Source organism: Zootoca vivipara, chromosome 10 (assembly GCF_963506605.1).
Source record: "Zootoca vivipara chromosome 10, rZooViv1.1, whole genome shotgun sequence".
Lineage (NCBI taxonomy): Eukaryota > Metazoa > Chordata > Lepidosauria > Squamata > Lacertidae > Zootoca > Zootoca vivipara.
Genome location: NC_083285.1, coordinates 941,441 through 969,342, shown reverse-complemented (window position 1 = coordinate 969,342; position 27,902 = coordinate 941,441). Strand labels below are relative to the sequence as shown.

The 27,902-nt window shown below is 43.3% G+C and overlaps 1 protein-coding gene across 2 annotated transcripts; it reads right to left on the bottom strand.

The window, feature by feature from the left end:
• Window positions 1-149: 149 nt before the first annotated feature.
• DMTF1 (cyclin D binding myb like transcription factor 1) lies at window positions 150-27,902 on the bottom strand. Of its 2 annotated transcripts, none has more exons than XM_035127090.2 (17): window positions 27,777-27,902; window positions 20,923-21,039; window positions 17,780-17,902; window positions 17,198-17,292; window positions 16,561-16,675; window positions 15,774-15,850; window positions 13,870-14,027; window positions 12,369-12,401; window positions 10,996-11,105; window positions 9,304-9,532; window positions 8,230-8,381; window positions 6,529-6,744; window positions 5,747-5,832; window positions 4,421-4,579; window positions 2,888-3,277; window positions 1,477-1,621; window positions 150-364 (listed from the first exon to the last, which is right to left on the bottom strand). In XM_035127090.2, the coding sequence occupies exons 2-17, from the start codon at window positions 21,029-21,031 to the stop codon at window positions 255-257; spliced, it is 2,307 nt and encodes a 768-aa protein (XP_034982981.2). In that variant the 5' UTR covers window positions 21,032-21,039; window positions 27,777-27,902; the 3' UTR covers window positions 150-254. The 2 variants fall into 2 exon arrangements, with proteins under 2 accessions (XP_034982981.2, XP_034982982.2); XM_035127091.2 differs by having other exon boundaries at window positions 20,900-21,039; window positions 27,777-27,885.

Below are 27,902 nucleotides of genomic sequence, written 5' to 3'. Positions count from 1 at the left end.
TTTGCTTGCAAGACTCACTTGTTACTGCACTATTAACCTAGAGCATCCAACTCCCTTCTTACCAGAATTTGGTTCCAGTCTCAGAGGAACAGCCTAAGAAGCAAAATCAGCCGTGGCTACAACCTCTTTAAACCTCTTCTTTGCCCAGAAAGGTGGGCTGTAGCTGTTTCAGCAAATGCTTTTCTTTTCTTTTTTTTTGAAAAGGAGGTTCAGCACTCAGTTCTTTTTATTTTTTGCAGCACTGTGGGATGTGCTCAGTGGCAGCTCACTAAATCTTCAACATCCTTGGAGTCTTCAGAGCCAGGGCTATCCAAAGAGGAGCCAATGATATGGGAGTTCTCTCCATGGTGTTGCAATATAGGATCTGTAATGAAAAAATGGTTGTGAAAAACAAACATTCTAAGAGAGATACAGTGGTACCTTGGTTTAAGAACAGCTTAGTTTATGAACAACTTGGATTAAGAACGCTGCAAACCTGGAAGTAGGTGTTTTGCTTTGTGAACTTTGCCTTGGAATAAGAACATGTTTCACTTCCTGTCGCGTGTATTCCATTTGTAAATTGAGTCCCCCGCTGCTATGGGAAAGCACGCCTTGGTTTAAGAACACTTTGGTTTAAAGTGTTCCAGGCTTCCAGAACGGATTAAGTTCATAAACCAAGGTACATGCAGGTCCTGCTTACTGAACACATGTTCCCTGGAAATCATTCATTAGTTGAGCATTTGCATAACAAGTCCACCATTTCCATTCATTCCCACGGGGAACATTTTTGTGATCTCTCCTGCCTCCCACCATGGTTTCGGCCCCAAAATGGATGTGGCCAACCAGCAAAGCACAAGTAAAGAAGTAGACAAACTCTGGCCGTTTGGATATCTGAATCAGTGGCATGTGCAGCGAGGTTTCAGCATAATTCTTTTTGTTGCTTTATTCACATCAATATAGCCTTGGTTTCCTGTACTGCGGTAACAGGGGCTCTGGGAAGTCCCCTTGTGACTTTCCAGAAATGTTTTGCTCAAAGCACAACTGCCATAGCAGGTGTGATCCCACTGCTCTTTGTAAGCTAGTTAAGTATGGCAGGAAGAAGCTTAGGGCTTGGGCTCTCCTTCCTTTCTCCCTCCCTGGAAATGATGGAAAGCTGCTTTAGAATGAAGCAGAGTTCCTCAGCTGTATGAGCACACAGGAAAAAGCCACGGTTTGATAGCCTCATTTTATTTCAACTAGCAATAGCTGAAAGAAGTTAAACTCGCGCCCATCCAGACACTTGGTTCTAACCTGGAAGATTTCAGAATCTCTTGTATGACATGGCCAGAGAGGGCAGCATGTAATCCGGAGGGCTGGACAGGCTTGTTCACAAAATGGGAAACTGGTCCAGTTACATTGGCCTTCTCACAAGAATCACTCAGAAACAGCATTGCTGCACATACAGGAAATTTGTACTTTAAAAAAAAAAAAGGCTGCTGTGTCAACCTCATGAGTTACCTGTTAGTGTTGTTAGGGGCAAAACAGATTCACTGTCTATGTCGTCTGATGTCTGGATAAAGCCATGGGGTGAAGGTACAAGGAGGACGGTGTCATCCATGGGAGACGCCTCAACTTGTTCTTCTGTCGTTGGAGAACTGAGATCCTGTGTGAAAACTCGCATTTTTCAGCTAGTGTTTGCAGAACAGAAACATGCTATTTTTTTTTTTAAAAAAGTCCACAATAGCAAATAAATGAAGTGCTGTGCAAAATTGCTTGCATTGAATGAACCATTGCAAGTGGAGGATGGCAATGTCTTTCTTTCTCTTCTTTTTTTTGAGGGTGGCAGTTTCTTAACAGCAAAATGCTTTGTCTCTTGGTTGTGAACTGTGGCAGAGCAATTATTAGATTTATTTGCAAGGATGACTGAGGACTTGCTTACAAAGTAGATTGAAGAAGACCTCCCAGTGCATCCATCACCTATCTCGCCCAGAATAAAAGTGCCAGGGCTTAAGTAACAATGATCTGTAATGCATTTTTTAAATTGGTGTAAGAGCTAAACTAAAGCAGATGGAAGCTGAAAACAAAGGGGTTGGTGGGGGGGGGGGGGGAGAGGAGGATTGGGACAGTGGCAATGGAGGACAGGAGACTACTTCTCCCACTTCAATGCCATTTCCCCAGTGAGAAGAGAGAGCTTTCAAGGGTAGGTTTATTTAGTTTACTTCTGAGTGTTTTTAACAGCCACAAGCCACCAGGAGAATTGCTGGTTTCTTTTAACCACCAACAAGCGTTAGGAAATGGATTCAATGAAGAGCTGCCTTATACTAAGTTGGACCATTGGTCCATGTAAACCACAATTCCAGTTCGACCAGCAATATTCCCCGGGCAGGCATCTCCCTCCATGTTCCTCCTTGATGTTTTAACCTCAGGTGCAGGGGCTTAACAAAGCATATTCTAGAGTTATATTATCCCACTTCTCAAGTTGCTCAGAGATGCTGACATTTCATTCCTTGCTCCCTACACATATGTACTTGAACCAGGATCACGTGTGTTCATGACCATTCTCACACATGTTCTCATCACTGAACTTTTGGCTCTTCTCTCACTTTTGTGTGAAGCAATAATGAGGAACACCAAAGGGCACACAGGAGCCAAGAATGCACCACCTTAAGATGACCTCCCCTCGGATGAAATGCATAAGCAACTTGTACAAATTGGCCAAAAGCAATTCTGAATGTTTCTTGTGGCCCTTTCATGCAAACTCAATTTGCAAAGTTGGTGTTTTCCCCGGAGTGCGCATCCAACAGTTCTCAGCTGAGTGTACCAGCACAAAGCAGGTTTGTTTAACATGGTTAAAATATCGAAGATGAATTGCATGAGGTTGCACTTGCTACAGATCCAGCCATGCACCAAATCCTCATGCTTTCCTTACCTCAGAAACGTAGGTGCCAGCTAAGTCAGACCGACAATCCTCTTCACACTTGAGATCCGTGTGCAAAATCTCTCCTCCGGCTCTCGCCATGACCCTGTCAATGAGTTCGCTGCTACTCCTGCTGCCACCAAATCTGGAGGAGTCGTCTTCACTATATGCAGATTGCTCATCCACAGCCAGCTTGGGTTGATGGATGTTCTCTGGAAAGGCATCTGCTTCCAGAGCTGTTGGAGGGTCCACCAGATTAACTGGCTGAATGTCTGAATCAACAGCAAGTTCTGCCTGGGTTACGGAGGGAGAAATCTCTTCTGCTGCAACAGTGCGGATTATGACACTTGGCGCATGGCACTGTACCGTGACATTGTCACTGGTGTTCAGCAAGTGTTCTGGCTGTGAGAAATAGCCACAAAATGGTTAAGGGCCACAGTGTTGTGACTGACTTCATTATGCCCCTTCAGCAATTGTGAAAGGGGACCAACTATGCATTTTATTTTGTATTATCTATTCTATACATACATCGTAACATTACACACAAAATTACCCATTCTTCACTATTTACTAAATCACATAAAAAACTTTAAATGACATATTCTCTATTTTCCTGAAATGTTCAAATACTCAACAAAGAAGCTTTACATTAAGTTTTTTCTATTAGCCAAATTGCACTAACTGTGGGAGTTTTACAGTGTGCTCCAGTCTTTTGGCTCTGGGACTCCTAATTCCCTCCCCTCCCCCAATTATAAGCTTTTTGGTCTCTGAATGAGACCAAAGCCCTTTCCAATCTATTTATCTTGGGCGGCCACTGTGAGAGCAGGATGCGGGACGAGAGGAGCGACTGGCTGGAACCAGCAGGCTGTTCAAAGGCTTCTATGTTATGCTCTTATAACCCTGCCTTATCACAAACGTTCCATTCTTCTTATTTCAATGTATATTGATTGATTTTTCTCTCACACACCCCTGATCATTATATTTTACAAAATAGTGAGAAGTCACGCCAGACACCAATAAACAAAATGTGAGAGATGAGCACATACTACTGTGCGTTTATTGTGATAATGAAGGGGGGGGGGAAGGCACAGCCCTGACTTCCTTGGGAGAGATGGGTCTGTCAAAGGGTTGGCATCAACCAGGCACCTCAGGAGTGGCACACTGGCATTGGTTTGGGTGGGACACCTGAGGGGCCATCGCTGCTCCAAAGGCTGTGGAACTCACCCCAAGGGTCGGTCTGAGGCTCTGCCTGTTCAGGCCACAACTCTGATGCTGCTGAATGCAAGCTGTGTGCCCAATGCCCCTCCCACAGTCCATCAAGCTGAACCTTGTAAGATTTGACTTCCCATAAATCATTGTCCCTTGCCACAGCTAGCACAACTAACACTGCAGAGGATTCTCACCAGAGAAAATATATTCAAGTCAAAACTGTTTTGCACTGGTGTTTCGTTTGATGCAGCACAGCTTCTCCAGCTGACTAGCAGCAAATCCAAGGCCACCCCCCCTTGCCCTTTATCGCTCCAGTTCCTCCTTTGAGACACCTACGGATAAAGCGTGGACGATGATCTGGTCTGGTGAGGCTGGTGCCGTGGCAGCTGTGAGGGTCACTGTTGGGCTGGTGGTCAGTGTCAAAGGCAAGCCTTGGGTGGAGCTTGTCTGGAGTAAATACGTGCCAGGAGTCCCCGTGGGCTGCAGGTGGAAAGACTCAAGAGAAGAAGGAAGAAGATCAACAGAGGGTGCTCTGCAAGTGACTCATGAAGGACACTGACTCTGAGGAAGTCAGACTCAAAACGTAGAGTGTTCCTAAATGAAGCATAACTGAAATAACCCTAGAAATGTCGGACAACTGCCACCTCACTGCCATGTCCTTCCTTTCTCCCAACAAGGAGAATGTCCATAGCCTGGAGAACAAGGCAGTGCCTGTGGTCACCCATGTTGTCCTCAGAACCATCCTGTGAGATAGGCTTGGTTCAGGGACTATCCCAAGGGCACCCAGTGACTTCATGGTCAGGGAGGGACTTCAACCTGGTCTCCCGAGTTCCAGTCCAACCCTCTTCAATAGACTACACTGGCTCTGAAATGGAAGTGTTCCATCTACTGCACAGAAAGGCAAGTCCCTGAAATGTGCCAGGCTCTCTGGAATTTGACCAGGGATAAGAGGTGTGAAGGATGCCCATTTCCTATTGATTTATCTTGTGAAGACAACTGGGGCTGAGACTCCTGCATAAGATACATTCTCTTAAAGGAGGAGGAAGAGGGAGGCACCATTTTTCTTACACAGGGACTTCGGGTTTGTGGCCTTTAAAACTACTACTACTACTACTACTACTATTATTATTATCTTAGTGGTCTACTAATACATTTTACATTTCTAAAAGAAAGATGTGCATAATTAGGACCTCTTAATGTTAAGTCATAACCTTAAATCATCTTTTGTTTCATGATTCCAAGCAATGAGAACATAAGCACCACCTTTCCGGACCAGACCAAACTCCAGAGTAATCCAACACTCTCCCATGAGAATCCCAATAACCCCGAAGACACCAGGTGCTCCATAAGAGACTGGCAAGTTGTCCAGTCATAGGGATGGTAATCTTACTTTCCAGAATGCTCCTGATTCTTCCTGGCTGGCTGGATTCAGCTCCCCATCCCTGGCGCATGCAGATAATATGACACCATAAAGTAAGTTATTTTGAATGATGCTAAAGCTTCCAGTTATATTATGCTGTAATATCCTGCTAATTGAACCTCACACATTTTATAATACTTTATGTTGCCATAAGGACACCATTGAGATGTTCATTTCCTCAAACATTAGTCTGAAAAACACAAAAGATCAAACCAGGTAGGTGTGGGATATGTAGAACTTACTGGCAGGATCTCAAAGGTCTGTAGTGTCCCACTATTTAGAGTTATCGTCTCAGAGTCAACAGAAGCAGCAGGGGAATCTGCAGAAGCTATGGGAGAAAGAGGGAGAAACAAACCCTTTTATTATTTATAAGTAAATAAATAAATTTTCTTCCCCCCCCCCCAGGTGTATTTAACTGAAAGGCACTCATGTAATTTAGCATTGAAAGACAAAGGCTACATTGGACTGCCAGGACAACAAAGCAGTTAGTGGGCATCTTAACAGTTTGCTTGCACATAAATAAGCCCCTCTAAGTGTTGAGCTATGGTTTTCCCAGTAGTGATGTATGGAAGTGAGAGCTGGACCATAAAGAAGGCTGATCGCCGAAAAATTGATGCTTTTGAATTATGGTGCTGGAGGAGACTCTTGAGAGTCCCATGGACTGCAAGAAGAGCAAACCTATCCATTCTGAAGGAAATCAGCCCTGAGTGCTCACTGGAAGGACAGATCCTGAAGCTGAGGCTCCAATACTTTAGCCTCCTCATGAGAAGAGAAGACTCCCTGGAAAAGACCCTGATGTTGGGAAAGATGGAGGGCACAAGGAGAAGGGGACGACAGAGGATGAGATGGTTGGACAGTGTTCTCGAAGCTACCAACATGAGTCTGACCAAACTGCAGGAGGCAGTGGAAGACAGGAGTGCCTGGCATGCTCTGGTCCATGGGGTCACAAAGAGTCAGAAACGACTAAACAACAACAACAATGATCGGAGGGAGGAGGAATGAGCGAGGGATCAGAGGTACTTACAGACATGGGTAATCTGAACTGGAATCTGCAAAGCTGCCATGGGGCTTGGAGAATTGCCTGAATTCTCATCCAAGCGAGCTACTCGAATCTGCACATGCTGAACCCCAGAACCGGAATGAGCATTTGCCAACCCAGGTAAAGTTTTTGTCTCTGAAAGCTGGTGCCCTGCAGTGTTCTTCTGGCTTTCGTGAAGCTGTTTCAGACCTTTTATAAGAACTGAAATGGGGAAACAAAGGGTCACTCAGAATGTTGCTAGACGCAAAAGACAGAAAGAAGTATTTGGAATAAAGCTGTGTGTATGAGAAGAGTTCAAACCTCAGGTGAACTTTATTAAAACTTATTCCCCTCCAAAAAAAACCCCAAACACCTCTTGGGTAAAGAGCTTCGTACATCAGGAAAATCAAAATGAAAAAGTTCCTAGTCTCCCTAATGTCTGAGGCAAGCACATCTATCAGTCTGCCCACATCCTCTTCCTGAACTGTTTTACAAATAAGATGGGGAACCTTTCTTCAGAAGACTCTCAGCATTGCAAAACCAGACAGGGGATCCCATCTTCAGCTTTACTGGGGAAAGGGGAAAGGAGGAGGCTCAATCACTTTTAGGAACGGGGAGGGCCAACTCCATTCTCTTCTTTCTCTTTCTCCTCCTCATGCTCACTCAGTCACTCACCCACAGAGCAGAGAGCCACTCCGCCTGAAGCCCAGACAGTACAATGGCAGGTAGGCTAGGAGCCTCAAAGGTGCCCCCACCCCAGAGGCGTCACCCGGGGCAAATGTCCTGGCTAACCCCCACCAAGCTACGGCATTGGGGAGTGGCAGACTTCTTTTGACAACCTGAGAGACAAGAGTCACTACCCCGCTATCCAACATTTGTCATACTCACAAGTACACCCATTGAAAGTTAGATATCCCTCAATATCTATTAATGTATTTAAATTTGTTATTTGCCCTATTCTAATTACTTTGTATGTATGCATGCGTGCGTGTTCATGTGCGAATTAGAAGGAAACAAATTTATGAAAATGCATACATGCAATATTCATTTAAATAGGGAGACGTTTAACAAACACAAAAACCTCAAAACACTACAATCTAAGTCATAGATGTCAAGAGCCAGCCTAAAATAAAGATTTCACTTTATGCATTTGCTTTTTCAAAGTTTCTAGTTGCATTTTGTAACCCATGTCAGGCCCACCAAAACTGGAGAAAGGCAATGGAAAAAACCAAATGAGTCAACACAGGAATTAATAAAAAAAAATTAACACTTTATCTTAGAAAACTAGGATGGCTGGGGAGATAACTGCACAAAACAGCCTTAGGACAATTGCATAGGTTATTCAAAGCCCCTATCTGTCTAGTCCTCAACAGGCTTCTCCAGCAGTTACTGTTTCCTGCATGAAGTCTTCTCCCTCATCTTTCGGGAAAGCTACATCTATCAGTAGCAGCAATCCTAGAGAAAGAACCTCTACAAAAGGTTTGAATCTCATCTTTCTAATGAACTCTAAGATAAATGTAGCTTCCAGTCAGAAAATTTGGGAGAATAATGAACTACCTCAAAAGACTGTGGAAAGGATTACAAGATCATATATGAAAATCAGATGGAGCACTCTTAAGGGCTATGTAAGCACTATTATTTCTTATCCCCTTCCACCCTCCCAGCAAACAAACAGCGAGCAGGTAAGGTAACCCTTTAACACTTTACCAGGAAACGAAACCTCTTTGTGGTTTGCAATCTGCCTTTTGATTGTCCACCATTTACTACGAAGCCACTGGGGTGAGCGCACACTGCTCCATCCTTCGGCCAGCAGATCCCAGTTGATATCATTTTCATCAGATACTTCTAGCTCTGCTATTCTGACAGGATTACATGGGAAAGAAGTGTGTGTTAGACAAGACAGCTTTCAGCGCAGATGGAATGTTATGTAGTTCCCGCTTTAATCAGATTTAGTAAGACTGCACAGTAACAAATGGCACGTGGTCTCAAGAGTGATTCCTGGTGGACTGTGGTCAACATCACAGGAGCCGCCACCATATCTCCTTTTGGGCAGTGTCACTGGAGGCCCAAAGCCTGAAAAGGCTGAGGGAACGAATGGCTTAAACTCAACAAGAGCCCCTTCAGCATTCAGTCCTGCAGTGTCTCGGAAACCAGGTGTCTCGGAAATCCACAAGCAGAGTCTGAAGGTAATAACACCCTCTCTCTCTCTTTCTCTCTCTCTCTCTCTCTCACACACACACACACACACACACACACAGAGAGAGAGAGAGAGAGAGAGAGAGAGAGAGAGAGAGAGAGAGAGAGAGAGAGAGAGATTTGATCTCCTGCATCTAGTATCCAGTGGCAGGCTACCTCTCAGTAATTATTGGCTGCCTTAGTATCCAATGATTTATCTCTTCTCTCAAAGCTGTACATTGTCAACTGCCTGCAGTGTAACTGCCCAGTGTGGTGAAGCAGAAAAACCTTGGAGGATTTAAAGCAGAGACTGGGTGACCATCTGTCATGGATGCTCTTGCTGAGATTCCTGCATTGCAGGGGGCTGGACTAGAGGACCATTGGTGCCCCTTCCAATTCTATGAGTCTATGGTTTCAGTCTTTATACACTTTCATAGCAAGATGATCGAAGCATCTGGGAACAAGGAATGCAGCGGCCATTGTTGAAAGAGTTGCCTAAGGTATTAAATCAAAGTGACAGAGAGGTTGATTTTGTCTATTTTAAATCCCCCCCCCCCAGCCCTGCTGCCCCATCCGTGGATGTGCTTTCCAAGAAAATGGCACAACCTCAGGATTAGGTTTATTTCGTCTTCTTTAGTCCACTCGGTGCCTCCACTTTGTTTCCAGTTTAGGTAGTTGAGCCATTTGGAACGGCACTGCTTCTCAGACCGCGTCCCGACTCGCTCTGCCACAGCAGCCCAAGACACTCCTTGCGTGACAATGTCCCCAGGCTCTGTGCTGGTTAATTCATGTACCACTTCCGCCAGTCTCTTTTCTTCTTCTTCTGTCCACTTCCCTAAAGGGAAAAAAAGCAGGGAACAATACATGGCAATGAAAAGCGCAGTTTCCCTTAAAAATAAAAAAAAAGATGTATATACGGCCTATCCTCCAAGCTCAAAGTGGCATGCAGACGCCGCTCCCCATTTTATCCTCACAACCATCCTGTGATGTGCATTAAGCTGAGAGACAGTCACTATCCCAAGGTTACCCAGTGAGCTTTACAGAACAAGGGTCTCCCAGACCCAAGCCCTGCACTCTAACCACTACACCACACTGGCTTGGGCCCTTATTTCCTTATTTAATTTCCTCCAGCAAGCCCTCTACACCTTCAGATTCTTAAACTGCTCTGACCTCTCCCATAGCCTGTTCGAGAGAAATGTGCTTTTAGAAGCCTGGCGATGGACTGGAGGCTCCCTGTATTACATCTACAATTTAGCCAACCTTCTATGGAGGTATATTTGTTGTACCATTGCAAACATACAAAAGGTTATTTCAACATTTTAAGAATAGGCAGTAAAGGGGCAGATGAAGTTTAGTACAAGAACCAATATACAGTGGTACCTCTACTTACGAATAACTCTACTTACGAATGTTTCTACTTACGAACGGAGCTTCGTCCGCCATCTTGGATGCGGTTTAGATAGGATTTTTTCCACTTACAAATTTTTAGTTAGGGTTGCTTCGACTTACAATTTGTTTCTCCAAATGCATTCCTATGTGATTCGACTTACAATTTTTTTCTACTTACGAATGTGTGTTTGGAACGCATTAAATTCGTAAGTAGAGGTACAACTGTATGTGCATTGAAAAGTGTAAAGTCCTAAATTACAGTGGTACCTCGGTTTAAGTACACAATTGGTTCCGGAAGTCTGTACCGGTACTTAACCTGAAGCATACTTAACCTGAAGCGAACTTTCCCACTGAAAGTAATGGAAAGTGGATAAATCTGTTCCAGACGGTCCGCGGAGTACTTAAACTGAACGTACTCAAACCAAAGCGTACTTAAACCGAGGTATGACTGTATATGTGCGGTTTGTTTCTGAGTTAGGGCCAATTCACCTCAGCTTTGGGACAGAGCCATTACCACCAAGGGTGTTTCAAATCACAGAGGAAGCTCATGGGATATGGGTGGGTGAGTCCCACATGAATGTTGGTAGACTTGGGGAAGGATAGGCATAGATGCTGCTGCCCAGAGTCCCTGAAACAGGAACATCTTTCCCTTCTTTAGGGAGGAAGTTCGGGATATAAATTAAATAAACAACTTCCTCTCCCCGTCCTTCAGCCCCTCATACTGATGGCCATTCACTGCTGGCATAGAAAAAGCCTTAAATAGTCTGAATACATTATTTAGCTATTTTGTAATGACAGAACAAATTTCTCAAGCAATCCTGAGATGTACAGTCTTGAAGATTATGAGATACACTTCCTGCAAGTCAACTGTGCATCCATTGGTAATGCCAATTGTTGTAATACTTGTACCTGTATTGCAGGTGTCCTTCATCAGTCTGCACCGGTCTTTTACTGAAGAAGCACTTCTTCCGAGGGCAGCTCCAATAGTCGCCCAGTCATTGCCATGCTTTATCCGTAGCCTAAACAGAAAAAGTGTATTCAGCATGGTGTGCAAAGCATTTCAATTGTATATATTTATTAGTATAAGCCCTGCCCATCTTCTATTGGAGCCCAGGGGGTGGGAGTGCTAACTGTATACAAATATAACCCACTTAAAATAATAAACGGTTTGTTCCGTTCTGGGTTTTTGATGAGCATGCTGGTTGAACAGCACAAAATAAAAAATAAAATCACATTCTTAAAACAAGCACAAATTTATAGATCAAATTAATACATCAACATAGCCAGATCACCCCTCAAGGAATGGTTGGGTATAGGGGGCCTATTCAGCAATCCCATTTAAACAACCACCTCTACATCTCAAACTGGCTGTTATTATCAAATAATTGATTACTTCATATTGTATCTTTAACCTGCTTTGAAATTCTGTTCTCTGACAACACATACAGACATCAAACCATTCTAAAACAGATTTCCCTGAAATGCTGCACTCACAGTGGCCTAAGAACGACATAGAATAGTGCTTAAGGACATGTGAATCCCTGCATTGCACAGTGAGGTCTAGAACCCAAAGCTTGCATTAAACTCCTTTTTTGGAGAGGGGAAGTTGAACATATTTTCCAGCCAACCATCACTGTAATTATTGCATGTGAACATACATAATCTTACTCTTAGTTCTGTATTATTGCATTTCACAATTGAGTGCATTGCTGCATTTCATTTTGAAATGACTAGCTGGTCATGTCCTTTGACTACTGCTTTGGAATCTGTAGGGTTGAAGGGTTCCCCCCCATTATATTTTGAATAAAGATCACTGCATCTGGTAATGCAGCCAAGGATAAAAGGTACCAATTTCAAAGGATGTTAGGGTTCACATGTCCTATGTTGTTCTTAGGCCACTGCTACGAACGAGGAATGGGGAAAGAGAGAGACACTGGAGATGTAGTGTGAAATTGCAGAGAGTGCCAAAAGCTGTGCAAGAGATCAATGAAGCACTTGCAGCTCCACACAAAAGAGATGCCCTGAAAGCTTAATGCAATTGGAAATAGGACTTGGGAATGCTCACTTTGCATGCCCAGTCCTGTTATTCCTTGCCTGTATGTTCCCCTTCCACAAACTATCACTGCAGCTTCCTCTTAAAAGAAGCTGGCAAATGGCAACCTAAGGAGCCTGAGTAAATTCATGGGCCTTTGGCTGCCAACTGCACACAACTTTGGGGAAAGAGATCTGAAGGTTCTTCCAAACTGTTCACAAAACACTGATTAATGCAAAATAAAACTTACTCCTTGAGCTTTTCAATTTCATCAGGAGTGTACCTGCAAAATATACAAACAGCACATTTAATTAACAGACATACATAGAATTTCTTTCAATTTCTTGAATTCCCCTCATTAGGACTCAGCACAGCACACAATATGTGACATTATTCACACAGGCAAATATAATTGCGACTTGCCGAATAAAGTAGAATTTCAAAGTGCAATATGCTGTACTGGATTGTTACCGACACTAACCTGATGTTAAGGCACAGAAGAGAAAACAATTGTTATAGCCTTTGACAAGGTTCTTACTTTCTGTAGAGTTCCCTACCCATAATGAGCAGGCATACCAAATGGTCATTAATCTTGCCAATGTATTATTCAAGACCATAAAGTCACATGTGCCCAGTGTCATGATTAAAGATGAAAATCCACGTATGTGCTTAGATACAGCTTCTGAAGTGAGCAGAAAAATAATGTAACTATTGGTGAAAGGTAAAGGTAAAGGTAAAGGGACCCCTGACCATTAGGTCCAGTCGTGACCGACTCTGGGGTTGCGCGCTCATCTCGCATTATTGGCCGAGGCAGCCGGCGTATAGCTTCCAGGTCATGTGGCCAGCATGACAAAGCCGCTTCTGGCAAACCAGAGCAGCACATGGAAACGCCGTTTACCTTCCCACTGTAGAGGTACCTATTTATCTACTTGCATTTTGACGTGCTTTTGAACTGCTAGGTTGGCAGGAGCTGGGACCAAGCAACGGGAGCTCACCCCGTCACAGGGATTCGAACCGCCGACCTTCTGATCAGCAAGCCCTAGGCTCAGTGGTTTAACCACAGCGCCACCTGGGTCCCTATTGGTGAAAGGTATAAACTACCAATTATTAATCTATTCGGGCATACGATAAAAAGCAGCACTGATAACCCAAAAGGCCCAGGAGTTCCACACACGTCCTTACCATGCAGGTTGTACACATGATGGGCTCCAGGAGCCAGTCTTGGGCTCATGTACCCCTCCACTATGGAGAACCTTGTATCTGATCAAGAATCTAAGTGCAGTTTGTCCAACACACATACAGATGGGTGTGAAGTCCTACACAGAATCATGGACTTGTAGAGTTGGAGGGGATCCCAATGGACATCTAGTCCAACACCCCTGCTATGCAGGAATCTCAACACATGCTCCCCCACCCAATTTGAAACCACGACGGACCCGGCTCAGCTTTGCAAATATACTAGCAGTTTTATTGCTGCAGTGATGGCAATGTTGTACGACTCATTTCCATGGCTCTGCCACAAATAGAGTTCATGTATCATGTGAGACTCTCAATTTACTAATGGTGAACATTAAGCAAATGCTTAATTTGGAGAAATGTACTCCTCCAAGGATTCATGGCTCAACATTCAAAATTTTGCCCCACTTTGGTTCTTCTGGCCCTACATAACATGGTGCTAGGACTTAAAATGGCCCCCAGGCCATTCTTAACCCTTCTCATACCGTTTGGTCAAACGTTAGGAGGTTTCATACTTGCCAACGTGGTTTCGATCATCATACATGCGAAGTACTCGTCTATAAACAGCAAAGAGAGGCCTGTTCAGACCCCATGCAATGGTCCTGTAGAAATCTTTCCTTTCATCCTTTGACATCTCAAAGATGATTTCAGTGGCATCTTTTATTCCACGTGCCTAGTCACATCAAGATTTGGATGACAAATTTAAGTTTCCCAACATCTTACAGTAGATAAAGACTGATACTTTATTAACAAGCTCTGCAAAACTATGAACTGAATGCTGAAAATGTGACCAAATGACTTTTTATCATTAGCTATTCAAAAAAATCAAATACGACTATAAATGCCCAGTTTCTATTCAGAATTTGGAAAACAAGTTGCAATGCATATAAATTGAAATCAAATTTGGGAAGACATGAACTAAAAAAAATAATGTGATCCAGGCGAACGCAAGTGACTGGACTTGTTCTCTTCATGTTTTATAAACAAACGGACAGGAGAAAGGTTCTGTACCTGTGCTTCATGTTGTTTTTTGTTAACTGTTGCATATATATGGTCGTTTAAGGTTCTAAATGCCCATTTACAAAGATGCTCATATAACTAACTAGCTGTCCCGGCCACGCGTTGCTGTGGCTCATCCCTGTGATTGGCCCCACCCTGTCCCCCTCACAAACCCCTGCGACCTGGCCGGTTCCCCCACATTGGTGTTGTTTTCTGTTAAAGGCCCATTGGCTGGATTGTTCTGTTGTGATGTCACTGATAGCATGCCGCCAATAGCAGCAGGTGAGGTGTATGTTCCTTTGATGTCCACTGGAGGGCACTATGGCTTTTTTTTGGAGAATATTCCGTTTTTACCTGCCAAAGGTTTGGCACGTGTGAAATATAAGGTTATGTTGGCACTCGCGTATTGGTACTGGACGCTGTGTCCAAATTTGAACACAATCGGTCAAGCGTTTGCAAATCATGATAAGCCACAGTTAATGGTTCAACATAAACCCTTGTCTACAAGGAGAACCCTTGTCTACACTCATTAACCATGGCCTACTTAAGGTGAAGTTGTTTGCAATGACTATCCCTGGATGCAAGGCTTGGGATGTTACAATATCCTACTTAGGATCCACTGGGTTTATTACAACCAATAACCCCTTGAACAAACAGAGGACTCTACAGTCACCCATTTATTAATTTAAGATATTTATATACTGCTTGTCAAATGAACCTCACAAGTGGTTTACATAAAAACTTTAAAACAAGCCTAAATTAAAAATGGTAAAAAAGCAAAGAGCTACAGGGTACCAAAATGTTTTTTGAAAGCTACACCTTCCCATTCCTCAAGGCATGATGGTTCACGGGTAGACAAAACATCTTGTCATGGTGAGATTGCAAATACTGATAAAGTGACACAAAGAAAATTGGCTGCATTCTATAAATTGTGTCAGATTAGAATAGAACAAGACTGCTGTTTGGATCTCTGTGACAACATTTGCAGAAAGTAATAAGAAAATGAAACAACAGAGGAATTAAAAAAGTTGCTTGGAAGAGAACTAAGCCTGCTTAGAGGATAGAGGCTGCTTGTAATTCTCCCTCCACATGTTCCCTCTTTTCCTATGGCTGACGATGACCACCAATTTATTACAATGTTATGGTAAAGCTTTATAAAAAGCCTTTTTGAAAAACTTAAATTCTGAGGCATAGTAGGCCTACTAAAAATATTGTCTCTCAAAATAATTGTACAGTACATTTCTCCCTAACATGTACTTTCAAAGGACTGAAATTATTCAAAGGCTGTTTGAGAATGCTGTTAAAACATTAACATTAATAGCTTGTATCAAGATCCTGCGCAAGTGAAGGGCCCCTTTGCCAATGGCACTTTCCCAGGTCAGCTACTGAAACCAGTAGGTTAATTGAATGCAACACAAACCTTTAAATAGCGTTCGATGTTGCTCATCAGAATGTCTATTTCTTCTTTCGACCACATTCCCTGTTTCCATTTATGACCTTAGAAAATGGAGAAGACACCATCATGCAAATTGCACATCACTGGAAGTACTCAACATTAGGAAGAACAGCTAGGTAAGACAGTGAAGAAATCAGGAAGCAAATTTCCATTATTAGCCAAGGGGGGGGGGGACCTAAACAGGGCAATAAATTAAACAGCATAATCTTCCCCATCATTTTCCAAGCAGGTGCCATGTGGAATAGCATTATATCTGTAGTCCTGATTCCAAACACACACTTATCAACATTATACACACACATCTTCAGAAAAATAAATCCTATATGTAGAGAAAATGTATTGTGCCTAATACTGGTACTTGTAAACAAGAAGCCTCCAGTGTTGCCAAACGATAGCAAAGGATTAAAAAGGCCGAAACCAATGCAACAGAAGGTATAAAATTCCACTTGCTTACGTGAGTCAAATATAAATCAAATTTAGTATGTTTACCTTGAATGATTGTAACGAAGCATATGGCTATTCTGTATCAAAGCAATCCTACAAAAATTGTGGTTTTCCCGTATATGATAAATGTTTGTGATACCCAGGAGTGCTTGAAATAAATTTTTTAAAAATTAAAAATTGTCCAGTATCACCCTAGATACCAACTAAGTTTGTTCTGGGTATAAGCTTTTGTGTGCATGCACACTTCAAATTCATGTCACATCAAAACGTAACAGACACAGAGACAAACAGGAGAATGTGAATTTACCTTTGTTTGTTAATGAATCCTTATCCTCTTTGGTTGTAAACCAGGCCTGACTAACTGCTGACACTTCTTCATTGCCTAGAGAAGAGATTTCATCCAGTTGTTCATTCTGGAGAATCTGGGGAAGGTAAAATAAAAAAGGAGATCTCCAAATTGACATTCGCTCTCATGGAGTCCTTAAGAATCATGAATTAAGGATGATGCAGCCACCTCACAAGCACTTACATTCTGAATCATTTCACACTGAAATCCGCACGGATTATGTTTTATCAAACCTGCAACCTTAAGCGTTACATTCATTCTGCCTGGGATGCCTTGGCCCTCCTGATATTGTTGGGACAACCACTCTCACCATCCCCAACCTTTAGGCCACGCTGATTAGAGAGGGAGAAGATGAAACATGAAGTCTTAGAGCGGATTCACTTCACGTTTCACCCATGGGAGCCCTGTGCAAGGACTTCTGCTGGCCCAGCACGGCTTTCCCTGCTCACCCCCTGAAATCAAAGAGCCCCCCAGAAAAGTGCATGGGGAAAGGAGCAGGGCAACTGTTCCATCCAGCATTTTATATTTTATCTTATTGCACACCACTTTAGTAGCAGCTGGCTGCTTATAAACCTGCAACCAAATAAACAAGCAGTACCTGGATCTGAGTCACAGTCCCTTCGTTGACCTCATTGTCAGCTACCTCAGTGGTAGCTGTCATAGTCACCTCAAAGCTCTGGTCACTTTCTGAAACTTAAAAATATGCAAAATGTAAAATTAGCACAGCACCGGCATCTCTGTTGCAACCCATGGCATACATTAAGGCTGTAATCCTGTGAGCAAGTCTCACACTGAATATTGTGCGATGTATTTCCGAGTAAGCATGCTTCCGCTTTAAAAATAATCTTATGTGGCAAGATCCTAATATCCCACCAAGACCAGAGGGTCTCATTTCCCCCTCTCCTACATGCAGGGTGAGGTCCATCCTCCCTAAATGATCTCCCACTGCGCTCATACCTCCTTGCCAGCTGCTCCTCAAACTACAAGACACTCATTTAATATCCTTCTGCAGGTCACAGAAAAAAGTCCAACCAAAGATCATTTGTTGCCACTTCAATGCCCTGTCTGAAACTAATCCACCCTCACCTGCAGAAGCAAGGCCCATATTCCTACAAGTCCTTTTCTGAACTGGGCTCCGGATTGCATTCCTTCAGCCTTCCATTAGCAGTGAACGACTTACTTGGAACGGCAACAACAGAAATGCATGGAGTCGTATCATCAAGACTCTGGTCATCTTCAGATGATAAGCAAAGCCTTTTATGTGGAGGTTCAACACTATCTTCGGAGTCTACTTCATCTGCCTCTAAACACACACACAGAAAAAAATGCTGTGAATGAAACTCATAAGGAAAGCTTGCTGAGCACTTTCCCACTGTTTAAATGCTTTTTGCAAGTACCTTCTATATCAGCATTTCCCAACCTGTGGCTTGAAAAATATTCATACTTTGTTATATATAATTGCTTGAGTAACTATGCTTTTTGAATAAATGTTTAAAGCTTCTGAAGCAGGTATCCTGCTGTGAGATGGAGTTCTTATATACCTATGAACAAAACTGTAAATAACTTTGTAAGTACTGTAAATATTTCAATAAATTCCACATTAAGAGGCATCAAGTAAATGTCTACTTGGATGTCTCAAACAATGTTTCTAAAACAGGCACAAACCTGCAATTAAAATGCACAAAACCAAAGGCTGCTAAACACGGAAGACCAAAATTCATAATTCATGTGACAATAAATGGATGGATCATCACAGTTAATGAATTTGGGCTAGTCACCATACCCCCCCCCCCAAAAAAATGAGAACCACTCCTGTGGACAATATTATCACTTTAACCAACACTGTACACCTCATTAAAATAATTATTTACAAATTTTAAACTCTGAATGAAAAGGGTATACCACTTAGCTATTCTAAAGAAATAAGGAACAGCTTTTCTTCACTCCCCCATGTACTGGTTTGTGGAACTCCAATGGATGCCACACATCACATTATGCAAATTAGGCAAGTGAAACAATGAGTTGATATTTAAAAGAAACCCAAACGGAAGCTTTGTTGAAATGGCCATGCTATACATTGGTACTTCAGTTTTCGAACAGCTTAGCTCCTGAACAACTTGGAACCTGAACACTGCAAACCCAGAAGTCAGTGTTCCGGTTTGTGAAATAAAAAAATTCCTTCAGTAGCACCTTAAAGACCAACTAAGTTTTTATTTTGATATGAGCTTTCGTGTGCATGCACACTTCTTCAGATACCTGAAGAAGTATCTGAAGGTATCTGAAGAAGTGTGCATGCACACGAAAGCTCATACCAAAATAAAAACTTAGTTGGTCTTTAAGGTGCTACTGAAGGAATTTTTTTATTTTACTTCGACCCAGACCAACACGGCTACCTACCTGTAACCGGTTTGTGAACTTTGCTTTGGAAGCTGAATGTGCTCCTGAGCTTCTGTTTTCACTGTTGTGCTGCTAATTTGTGTCCCCTCATTGTAGTCAAAGCCTTCCATTTCCTATTGCAGTGTTCTGAGGTGATATTTGGAGCTTATATTTGGTGCTTTTGTTTTTGCTATTTTTTGCGTTTTTGTGACTGTGGCTTGTTCTTCGTTTTATGATTGATTGATTGATTGATTGATTGTGTAACTGCGGAAATGGATAAAAGCCCTCCCCCCCAAACAATGACTATCACCAGTGCAGGCAAGGAAAGAAATTAATTTTATTTTTTATAATCTACAATACTGTCTTATTTATTTTATAGTACAATACATTGATTATTGCTTTCATTTTATGGATCAATGGTCTCATTAGATAGTAAAATTCATGTTAAATTGCTGTTTTAGGGGTTGTTTTAAAAAGTCTGGAATGGATTACAGTAATCTGTTTTGCATTACTTTCTATGAGAAAGCACGCCTTGGGTTTTGGAACGCTTTGGTTTTGGGACAGACTTCTGGAACGGATTAAGTTTGAGAACCAAGGTACCACTGTATAGTGAAGAAGAGTTTATCAGACTGAAAAGCTTGTGTCAAAATCTATATACATTTGGGTGATTTCCACAATACTGGTCTACAATACTTCATTCATGAAACCCTTTGTATGCTAACTTCTTAGCTAAGAAATCCATTCTGGCATAAATCCCCAGTTTGAGGGGGTCATGTGCCAGGCATGTAGCGTCTTGCCATTGCTCCTACTGAGAACACAACATACAAAAACCAGAAGCTGTACATTGCAAGGGCGCTTTCTTAGCAGAGGGCAAGCTGTCTCTGAAGGATGGATAGCATCTCAGTGGAGCACAGATGGTCCAAGTGTGAATCCCTGACATCTACAGCTTTAAAGGATCAGGTGATGGAAAAGATCTCTGCTCACAGACTCTGGAGTCACTGTCAGTCAGAGAAGCCAAAACCTGGATAGACGAAGAAACAAAATTTTAAAAAATCCTTCCAGTAGCACCTTAGAGACCAACTAAGTTTGTCATAGGTATGAGCTTTCGTGTGCATGCACACTTCTTCAGATACACTGAAACAGAAGTCACCAGACCCTTATGTATAGTCAGAGGGTGGGGGTGGGGGTATTACTCAGAAGGCTGGTGGGAATGGGTGATTGGCTGAAAGGAGTGGTGAACCTGTAGATGACTGTTAACGACTGTAATTGGTCTTGCAGGGAAAAGCAAGGGCTGAGGTACTAAAGAAAGCTTTATCATGTATGATGAGATAAGAATCCAGTGTCCCTATTCAGACCAGGTACCTCAGCCCTTGCTTTTCCCTGCAAGACCAATTGTAGTCGTTAACAGTCAACAGGTTTACCACTCCTATCAGCCAATCACCCATTCCCACCATCCTTCTGAATAATACCCCTCCCCACCCTCTGACTATACATAAGGGTCTGGAGACTTCTGTTTCATTGTATCTGAAGAAGTGTGCATGCACACGAAAGCTCATACCTATGACAAACTTAGTCTCTAAGGTGCTACTGGAAAGATTTTTTTATTTTGTTTTGACTGTGTCAGACCAACATGGCTACCTACCTGCAACTAAGACGAAGAAACAGTCTGACCTGGTATAAGGCAGCTTCCTAAAGGGAACCATGGCTGATCTTTGCATCTAGAAGCTGCTGAAAAGCTTCCAGGGAACCCTAAAGATCCTCAGCACAGTTTGAAAACCACTGTTCCAGAGCCAAAATCCCACAGGAAAATCTGCTCTACCTAAACGGCAGCACACAAATATCCAAAGGAAATAATATTAAACAGATCCCATCCTACTTTGTTTGTTGGTTAACTATAATTTGAAATAATATGGAGAAAGCATACAGTCAAATAACAGTTGTCTATACCATCCTGAGGGCAGTGAAGAATAAGGTTTCCTTCAGTGTCTTGGGTCAAAGTCACAGAATTCACGGTTTCTACTGTCACTGTGTCAGATTCTTCTTCAACTGTGCTCATACTCAAATCTGAATGAGAAGAGATCACAGATTAGTAATGTTTAAATGACCACACCTGTTTCGAGTGTAAGCTGTCTATTATCCCAGAATCAACATGATCTCATGTGCTGCTTAAATTCTGGGTACAGAAAACATGTTTGCCAGGTAGAACCACCACATTATAGCAAAGGCAGAGACCTGGCTAAGAGAGCCACAACTACTACCATTGTGGTGGATCTCAGCATTGGGCACATGGAACTCATAGCGGGAAACACTCATCATGTCTTGGTATGGCACAGAGAGACACCATGCTCACTCTCAATGTAGACCTAACTATGTCTGTGTAGAACAGGGGTGGCCAACTCCCAAGAGACTGCGATCTACTCACAGAGTTAAAAACTGGCAGTGACCTACCCCCTTTTGGGGGGTTCAGGTCAAGGTTGTTGAACTTTTAAGGGAGGAGGAAAGCCCTGTTTTGGGGGGGGGGTTTCAGGTCAAAGTTGTTGAGCTTTTTTTTAGGGGAGCTAAAGTTTGGGGGAGCCAGTGATCTACCAGTGATCTACCACAGACATCCAGTGATCTACCGGTAGATCACAATCTACCTGTTGGACGTGCCTGGTGTAGAAGTATTCCCAGGTAAGTGGGGTTAGGATTGTAGCCCAAATCTCTAAAGGTCTTAACCACACAAAAGAGGAAGGAAATCAAATGAAATGAGGCACCAGAGAGAAAAAAACTCAGGACAAAGCACAAAGGGGCACATTTCTGGCCTAAAAAAGCCCCCCCCCCGCACAGTCTGATTAGGTGGAGTCTCTTATTTGCCATGGGCAACCAGGTGAGCAGTAGTGCTTAAACCTGGAATGCTGAATAGCACTTTCATGAATCATAAAAAACATATCATACAGAATAGAAAGCAGGGTAGCTGTGTTCTCAAAACTCCTTTAGGAGCCCCACCCCAAGTCACACTTACTTTTCTCCCAGGAACCAAGAGCTGCTGAATAGAGGATACAGTGATGCCTCGCAAGACGAAATTAAGTCGTTCCACGAGTTGTTTCGTCTTGCGAAAATTTCATCTTGCGAAGCGTGGTTTCCCATAGGATTTAAAACAAACAAACAAACAAAAAAATGCAAAAAAATCGTCTTGTGCAGCACAGCCATACAAAAATTTGTATTGCGAGTCACCCAAAAAAATTGCAAAACGCTTTCGTCTTGGGAGTTTTCTGTTGTACGAGGCATTCGTCTTGCGAGGCATCACTGTACTTTGATATTGCGAATACACCTGACCACACGTCTCATTTGGAAGGTGATTGAACACTAGTTAGTGCACATAATTGTGCTTGCCTTGCCTCAATGTGGACGGTGAAGGAGCATTTTGAAGTCTGCATTTATAGGCTCTAGTTGCCAGTCAGTGGAGCTATTTCAGCAGATTTGGAGATTGCGGACTCCCGTGGTGAAGTGGGGACCACTGTAGCATGTGAGGACCAGCAGTGCTCAATTGGCTGCAAATTTTGAGGGCAGCTTCCAACAAATTAAAACATCCAACATTAAATACTTCCCTATGCAGGGCTGCCTTCAGGTGTCTTCTACAAGTCTGATAGTTATTTCCTCTGACATCTAAAAGCTTGGGTCCACTTTCAATGAAGGATCACCTTCCCCCACATTGTGCCCATTCACTGCCTTATCTCTGAAAATGGAACTTGCATAAGTGGCTCTTATGTTTGCTCCCTACTTGCAAAGGAATCAATATTTCAGCAGGGAAGCACCTAAACATTGGAACTCCCTGCCCACTGACATTCGGAAGGTGCCTTTGCTGCACTGTTTTCAGTGTCTGCTTAAAAACAACAACTAGGCAAGCCTACCAGATATGTAAAACTGACATGCATTTTAATATTTCATCTTATTTTATGACATATATTTTAGCTGATTCTGTTTGTAACTTTATGTTTTATAAATAATTTTAACGTGTATCTTACATTTTACGTAAACCACTTAGAGGTTTTTACAATGATGTGCAAACTCTGTTGAATAGATTTTTTTTTAAAAAAGCTTCAGCTGTAATATTTTATAAATCTGATTAAAAATTAAAATGTTTCCTCAGTGTTGTTTTGAAATGGTATAGTCAAAATTAAGTAAATTTAGCCAGTGTGATTTAAAATGTTCAACCTTATCTATGTCATGCCCTTGGCCCTCGCCCCACTCAACACGTGAAACTCCCCAACTGAATGTATTCCCCAACCCCCATGGCCTAGCAGATATTCACTAAATCACCTGTTTCCGCTGCTTCCCCTGGAAAAGTGAAACAACTGGCAGGTCACACTGCACACTGATCAGACTTAGGTATGTGCAAGTAGCTGCATCGTGTCTTCAGTTCATATCCTGAAACCATACTGACCCACTTCAGTAGAAATATTCAGTTAATCTTCAGATTACTCGGGTGCCTTGTTTTAACTGCTGCAGCATCTATCCTCTGCACCTACTATTTACGGTTCTTTTTGAGTAGCTATTCTGTCACAGGTTGTATAATGGGTGCCATTCATGTTTCACAAAATGCCATCCAGGGCTGACTCAGCAGCTGTCTACAGAGCCAGGATTCCACCATGCTGGAAGCAGATGAGTTCAAGATTTTAAGTGTTTCTCCCTGCATGAACAGAGGCTCTGATCTGGAATTCTCTGCAATATTGCAGGTTGTGGAGCTCACTAAACTTGTACAGAGCTCTCTTGCTTCTGTAGCAGAAATATTTTGGCTTGTGACTACTGTAATCATATTTTTATTTATTTACTGTCAGGGCTTTTGCCAAAACATGCAAAAGTATCCAGAATTTTAAGACAGCATAAACAAAAACTCTCTGAAAACTTTATTTTTCCCCCATTCATAGTATTTTTAGAATCACAATGCTCACTTTTACAGGAGTGCATTTTTCACTGAATTTGACTTTTAAAAATCCCACGTGCAAAGCAATATAAAAAATGGAGGATAAGTTTCATAATAGAACCCTTTTATAGGGGGAATGAATTCCATTAAAATATGGCTAACAGGCACGAGAGATTACAATGATAAAGTAGTAACAAAGGTTTTGAATGCACAGGCGTATTTGGGCAGTTATAGGGTGGCAAGAGGATGGTTGTGGGTAACACATGTATAAACATAGTGCACTAGAGGAGACAGAATACTAGTTTGAATAATGAGGTCCCCTCGACATCATGATCCTTTATTTTTCTGAAATGAATAAAGAATTAAAACAGAGGTTCCCTCCAGCCCTTAAGAGAGCAGTTTATTCAGTGGTGCCCTTCCCCATAGCTAAGGCATTTAAGATCAACAACTCATGATCCCCTGCCTTAGGTATTCAACTGCCTAACTATGCAGCCATCACCATCATTGATAGCCTTATTCACTAATAATTTTCTATGTTTATCCATGTTAGTCCTATTCAGTAAAAGGTCCTTTCCAAAGTTAATTGTCAGCATCCTCATTGCACTTTTCCTTCCTTCCTTCCTTCCTTCCCTCTTCAACAGCCTATCAGAACTGCATCAATGCTTGCTTCTGTTAAGTTCTATTTTGCTATAAGATAAAACGAAATGCAATGAGCTAATAATGAAGTCTAGGTGATCATGCAAATGGCAGAGTCCATGAATGCTTAATAACACAGTAAATGTCTTCAAGATGCAATGAGGTTCTTTGCCATTTGGGCTAATGGAAGACTTTACAAGTTCTGCAGGAAGTGGTTACGTTTTGTGAGACACTTTTTGAGGAAGCAGGATTGAACTGAAGGGATTCACCCTTGAAGGGGGCATATGAAGATGCTGAGGGTTTCTCTTTCTGAAGCACTAAGTGTAACCACAATAATACAATACAGCATGTAAGATTCTGTGTAGAAGAGAAGATTTTTAGAAATGTTATTTATTCATTCATCTGTAGTTGAATGCAGAGCAATGTGTCACCCACCAGGCGTTGGCCGGCAGCTTCCCTCAGGATGATGAATGGTCAGGGATGGTGGAAGCTGCAGTCCATCAATATTTGGAGGGCACCATATTAACTACTCCTGCTCTAGGGTGCAAATCCAGTGACAGGCTGTGCATTTTGGGTTGCAGTGAAACAGAAACAATTGATTTCAGGGTGTTGTATGTAAGATCTCACTACTTACTTATTTTACATTACAATGTCTGTGTCACTTTTCAACCAGATGGACCTCACAACAGCTTACAAAATATAAATACAGACAAAATAGCATACCATTAAAAACCTAAGCGCCCTGTCTGAATCAGACCAAATGCTAGGCTAGCATCCCGCTATCAGTGCCAACCACATGCTTATGGGAAGCCTGCAAGAAGGACCCGAGTACAAAAGCCCTGTATGGCCCATCTCCCAAAGGAGGGAGCTCCAAAGACTGGGCATCACCAGCAAAGGACTGGTGTGCATCACCAGCATACCCACCGACATAGCTCAGGAAGAGACAGGAATCCCTCCTCATGGCCAACAATGTGTGAGCAGAATCATATAGAAGCAAGGAAGCCTGGGCCCAAATAATTTAGGGCTTTGAAGATAGTAATGAACACTTTGAGCTGGTTTCAGATATGGATCACGAGTAGTGCAGATTGAAGACAACTGAAATAAGCACTCTGAATAATGACCACCCCCCCCCAGTAACCTGGCAGCAGTGTTCAGCATTAGCTGCAGTCTGAGAGCTCTTTAAAAGCAGCCTTTATACAGTCCAGATGTGACCACAGCATGTGCAACAGTGACTAGACCCACTAGCAAAGGCAGGTCCAGATGCACTCCCCAACTGCCTAGTCCTTCAGAGGGAATGATAAGACAATTTGGAAACTGAACCTATAGTAGATCAGACTCCAGGGTGCCACAGGACTTTGCTGTTATGGGCAGGGCACACATTACACAGGCATGGAAAACCAGCCTAATACGAGGGAGGGAGGAATGAAATGCTGGAGCATTCATATTTTATGTAGGATGGGGTGCAGCTTGTGAGAAAGTTGTTAATGAGGTGGGGGGATGTGCTGCACTACATTCTGACAGCATTATGCAATATTCCAGAGGTGCAAAAGAGGGCTGGGGACGGGGCTGGCAGCGCTACATTCTTTTTCTGTTCCAAGTTCTGTAGAGAACAGGAGGTGCCTGAACAATGGAGACACAATTTGAGTTTTGAAGACGTGCAACATTACATAATATGCAAATGCAGTGCATATGTGCAGGGGTGCAACAGGAGAAAGGAGTAAAGACTAATTAGCTACTTATGGGATAACAACCTTTTCTCCAAACTCCTCCTCTTCTCCTATGGCACCCCTGACACATAAGCACACTGTGTTTCTGCATTATAAAATAGATGCTGCACTGCATCTCTTCAGTCTCCCCCATCCACTTTATTCTCCTCTTCCTCCTCTTATACCATGGCCCTGTGAACTGCCTCAAAATACATTTCACAGGGCAATGTAAGTTAATGCCATTTGTTACTATTATTTATATGGTGGGTGTTTTGGGTTTTGTTTTATAAATGAGATAGAGGATATATTGATGTATTGTATTATCAACCCCCCTCTTTCTTTGTGTTATTGTTATAAGTTTGTGAAAGGGAGGGAAGACTCCCCTAAATTTCTGGAACCAGGAAAGGGTTAGAATTTTAACAATTCCCATGAATCTTCAGATGCAGCAGGGATTCAATGGCTGACCATGGGAGAAGCAAGAACTCTTTGAGAGCGTAATGCTGCGGGCCCCTGTTATAGGCTCAGGCTGTATATATGTGTAACCCATATATCAAATAAACACCACAGTCCCCTCACTGGCCTCAAGGTCCAAATAAGAACCCTGCGTAAGCACAACCGGTCCTCCCGGAACTTCACAACCCTCAGAGATGGAGGTGGCGTGCAACACAGGTGTCAAAGTGGGAACCTTCCCATTACTTTTCTAAGTACACACCTGGGTCAAATGTGTGCATTTCTCAGAGGGCACGGTCTGTGGGCCACCTGGACTCCCCTTCTAATTTACCATGTTAAAATACAAGTCGGGTGCCAGCCTGGTGCCTTTTGGGGTGGCAGGCTCAGGTGGTAGATATTGTGTAAATAAGCCATTTATCAAAAGGACACGGTGGTCTCCAATGTGCCTCATTTCTAAAGAAACCAGAGTAAAGGACCTTAACCCTGGAATCTCCTGGCGCTGCGGAGATTGGGGTGGCGTGTAAGAGTGCCATGCGTGTGTGGATGCCTATCCATCTTGGGCCCCTGAGGAGTTTGTCCGAAGCTGGGGCGGGAGCCTTGGACAGCGCAAGCCAACCTGGCTGCCCTGACCTGACACAGCAAGGAGCGAGGGGGGAGACCCGGGACACGGAGCCTCACGGGGGGGACATGGGGGGAAGGAGACTCCGGCATTACGGTCGTTGCTGCCATTGGTCGAGTGCCCAAAGCGCCCTTCATGCCCAAAGGCCTCAGCGCTGCTAAAAGGCGGAATGAAAAGCCCTCGGGTCCAGGGGAGCCTCGCAGGGGCCCCGACTCCGCGCCCAATGAGGGAACGAGGGTGCCACGCGGGGCTCACAGGAGACCCCTCCTCCCCTCCCCCCGAGAGGAAAGAGGCGCGTCCCGGGTGTTTCTCCCCCCCCCCCGACCTCCTCCTCTCAGAGGCGCCGCTTTTCGGGCGCAGCGAAGGCCCCTTTCCTCCCCGCGCACCCCAACCGCCGCCGGAGGGCCATGGCCGATGCCGCCTCCGCTCCGCGCCCGCCCGGCCTGATCCCCAGCCGCATCTCCCGCCCGCCTCGCGCCTCGCTTACTTCCTGTTTTGGGTCCGGGCACTTGAGAAACCAGGATGGAGGCGCCCAAGTACCAGGATGGAGGGAGAGAGCGAGAGAGAGCGAGTCCGCCCGCCCGCCCGCCTCGAGCGGACGCAGAAGGAGAAG

Coding starts and splice junctions, on each gene's coding strand:
- DMTF1 (XM_035127090.2), bottom strand. CDS start 21,031: ATGAGCACAGTTGAAGAAGAATCTGACACAGTGACAGTAGAAACCGTG. Junction 17,293..17,779: donor TTCTGTTGTTGCCGTTCCAA/GTAAGTCGTTCA, acceptor CATATTTTTAAG/TTTCAGAAAGTGACCAGAGC. Junction 4,580..5,746: donor AGACCTTTGAGATCCTGCCA/GTAAGTTCTACA, acceptor TCTTCTCTTGAG/TCTTTCCACCTGCAGCCCAC.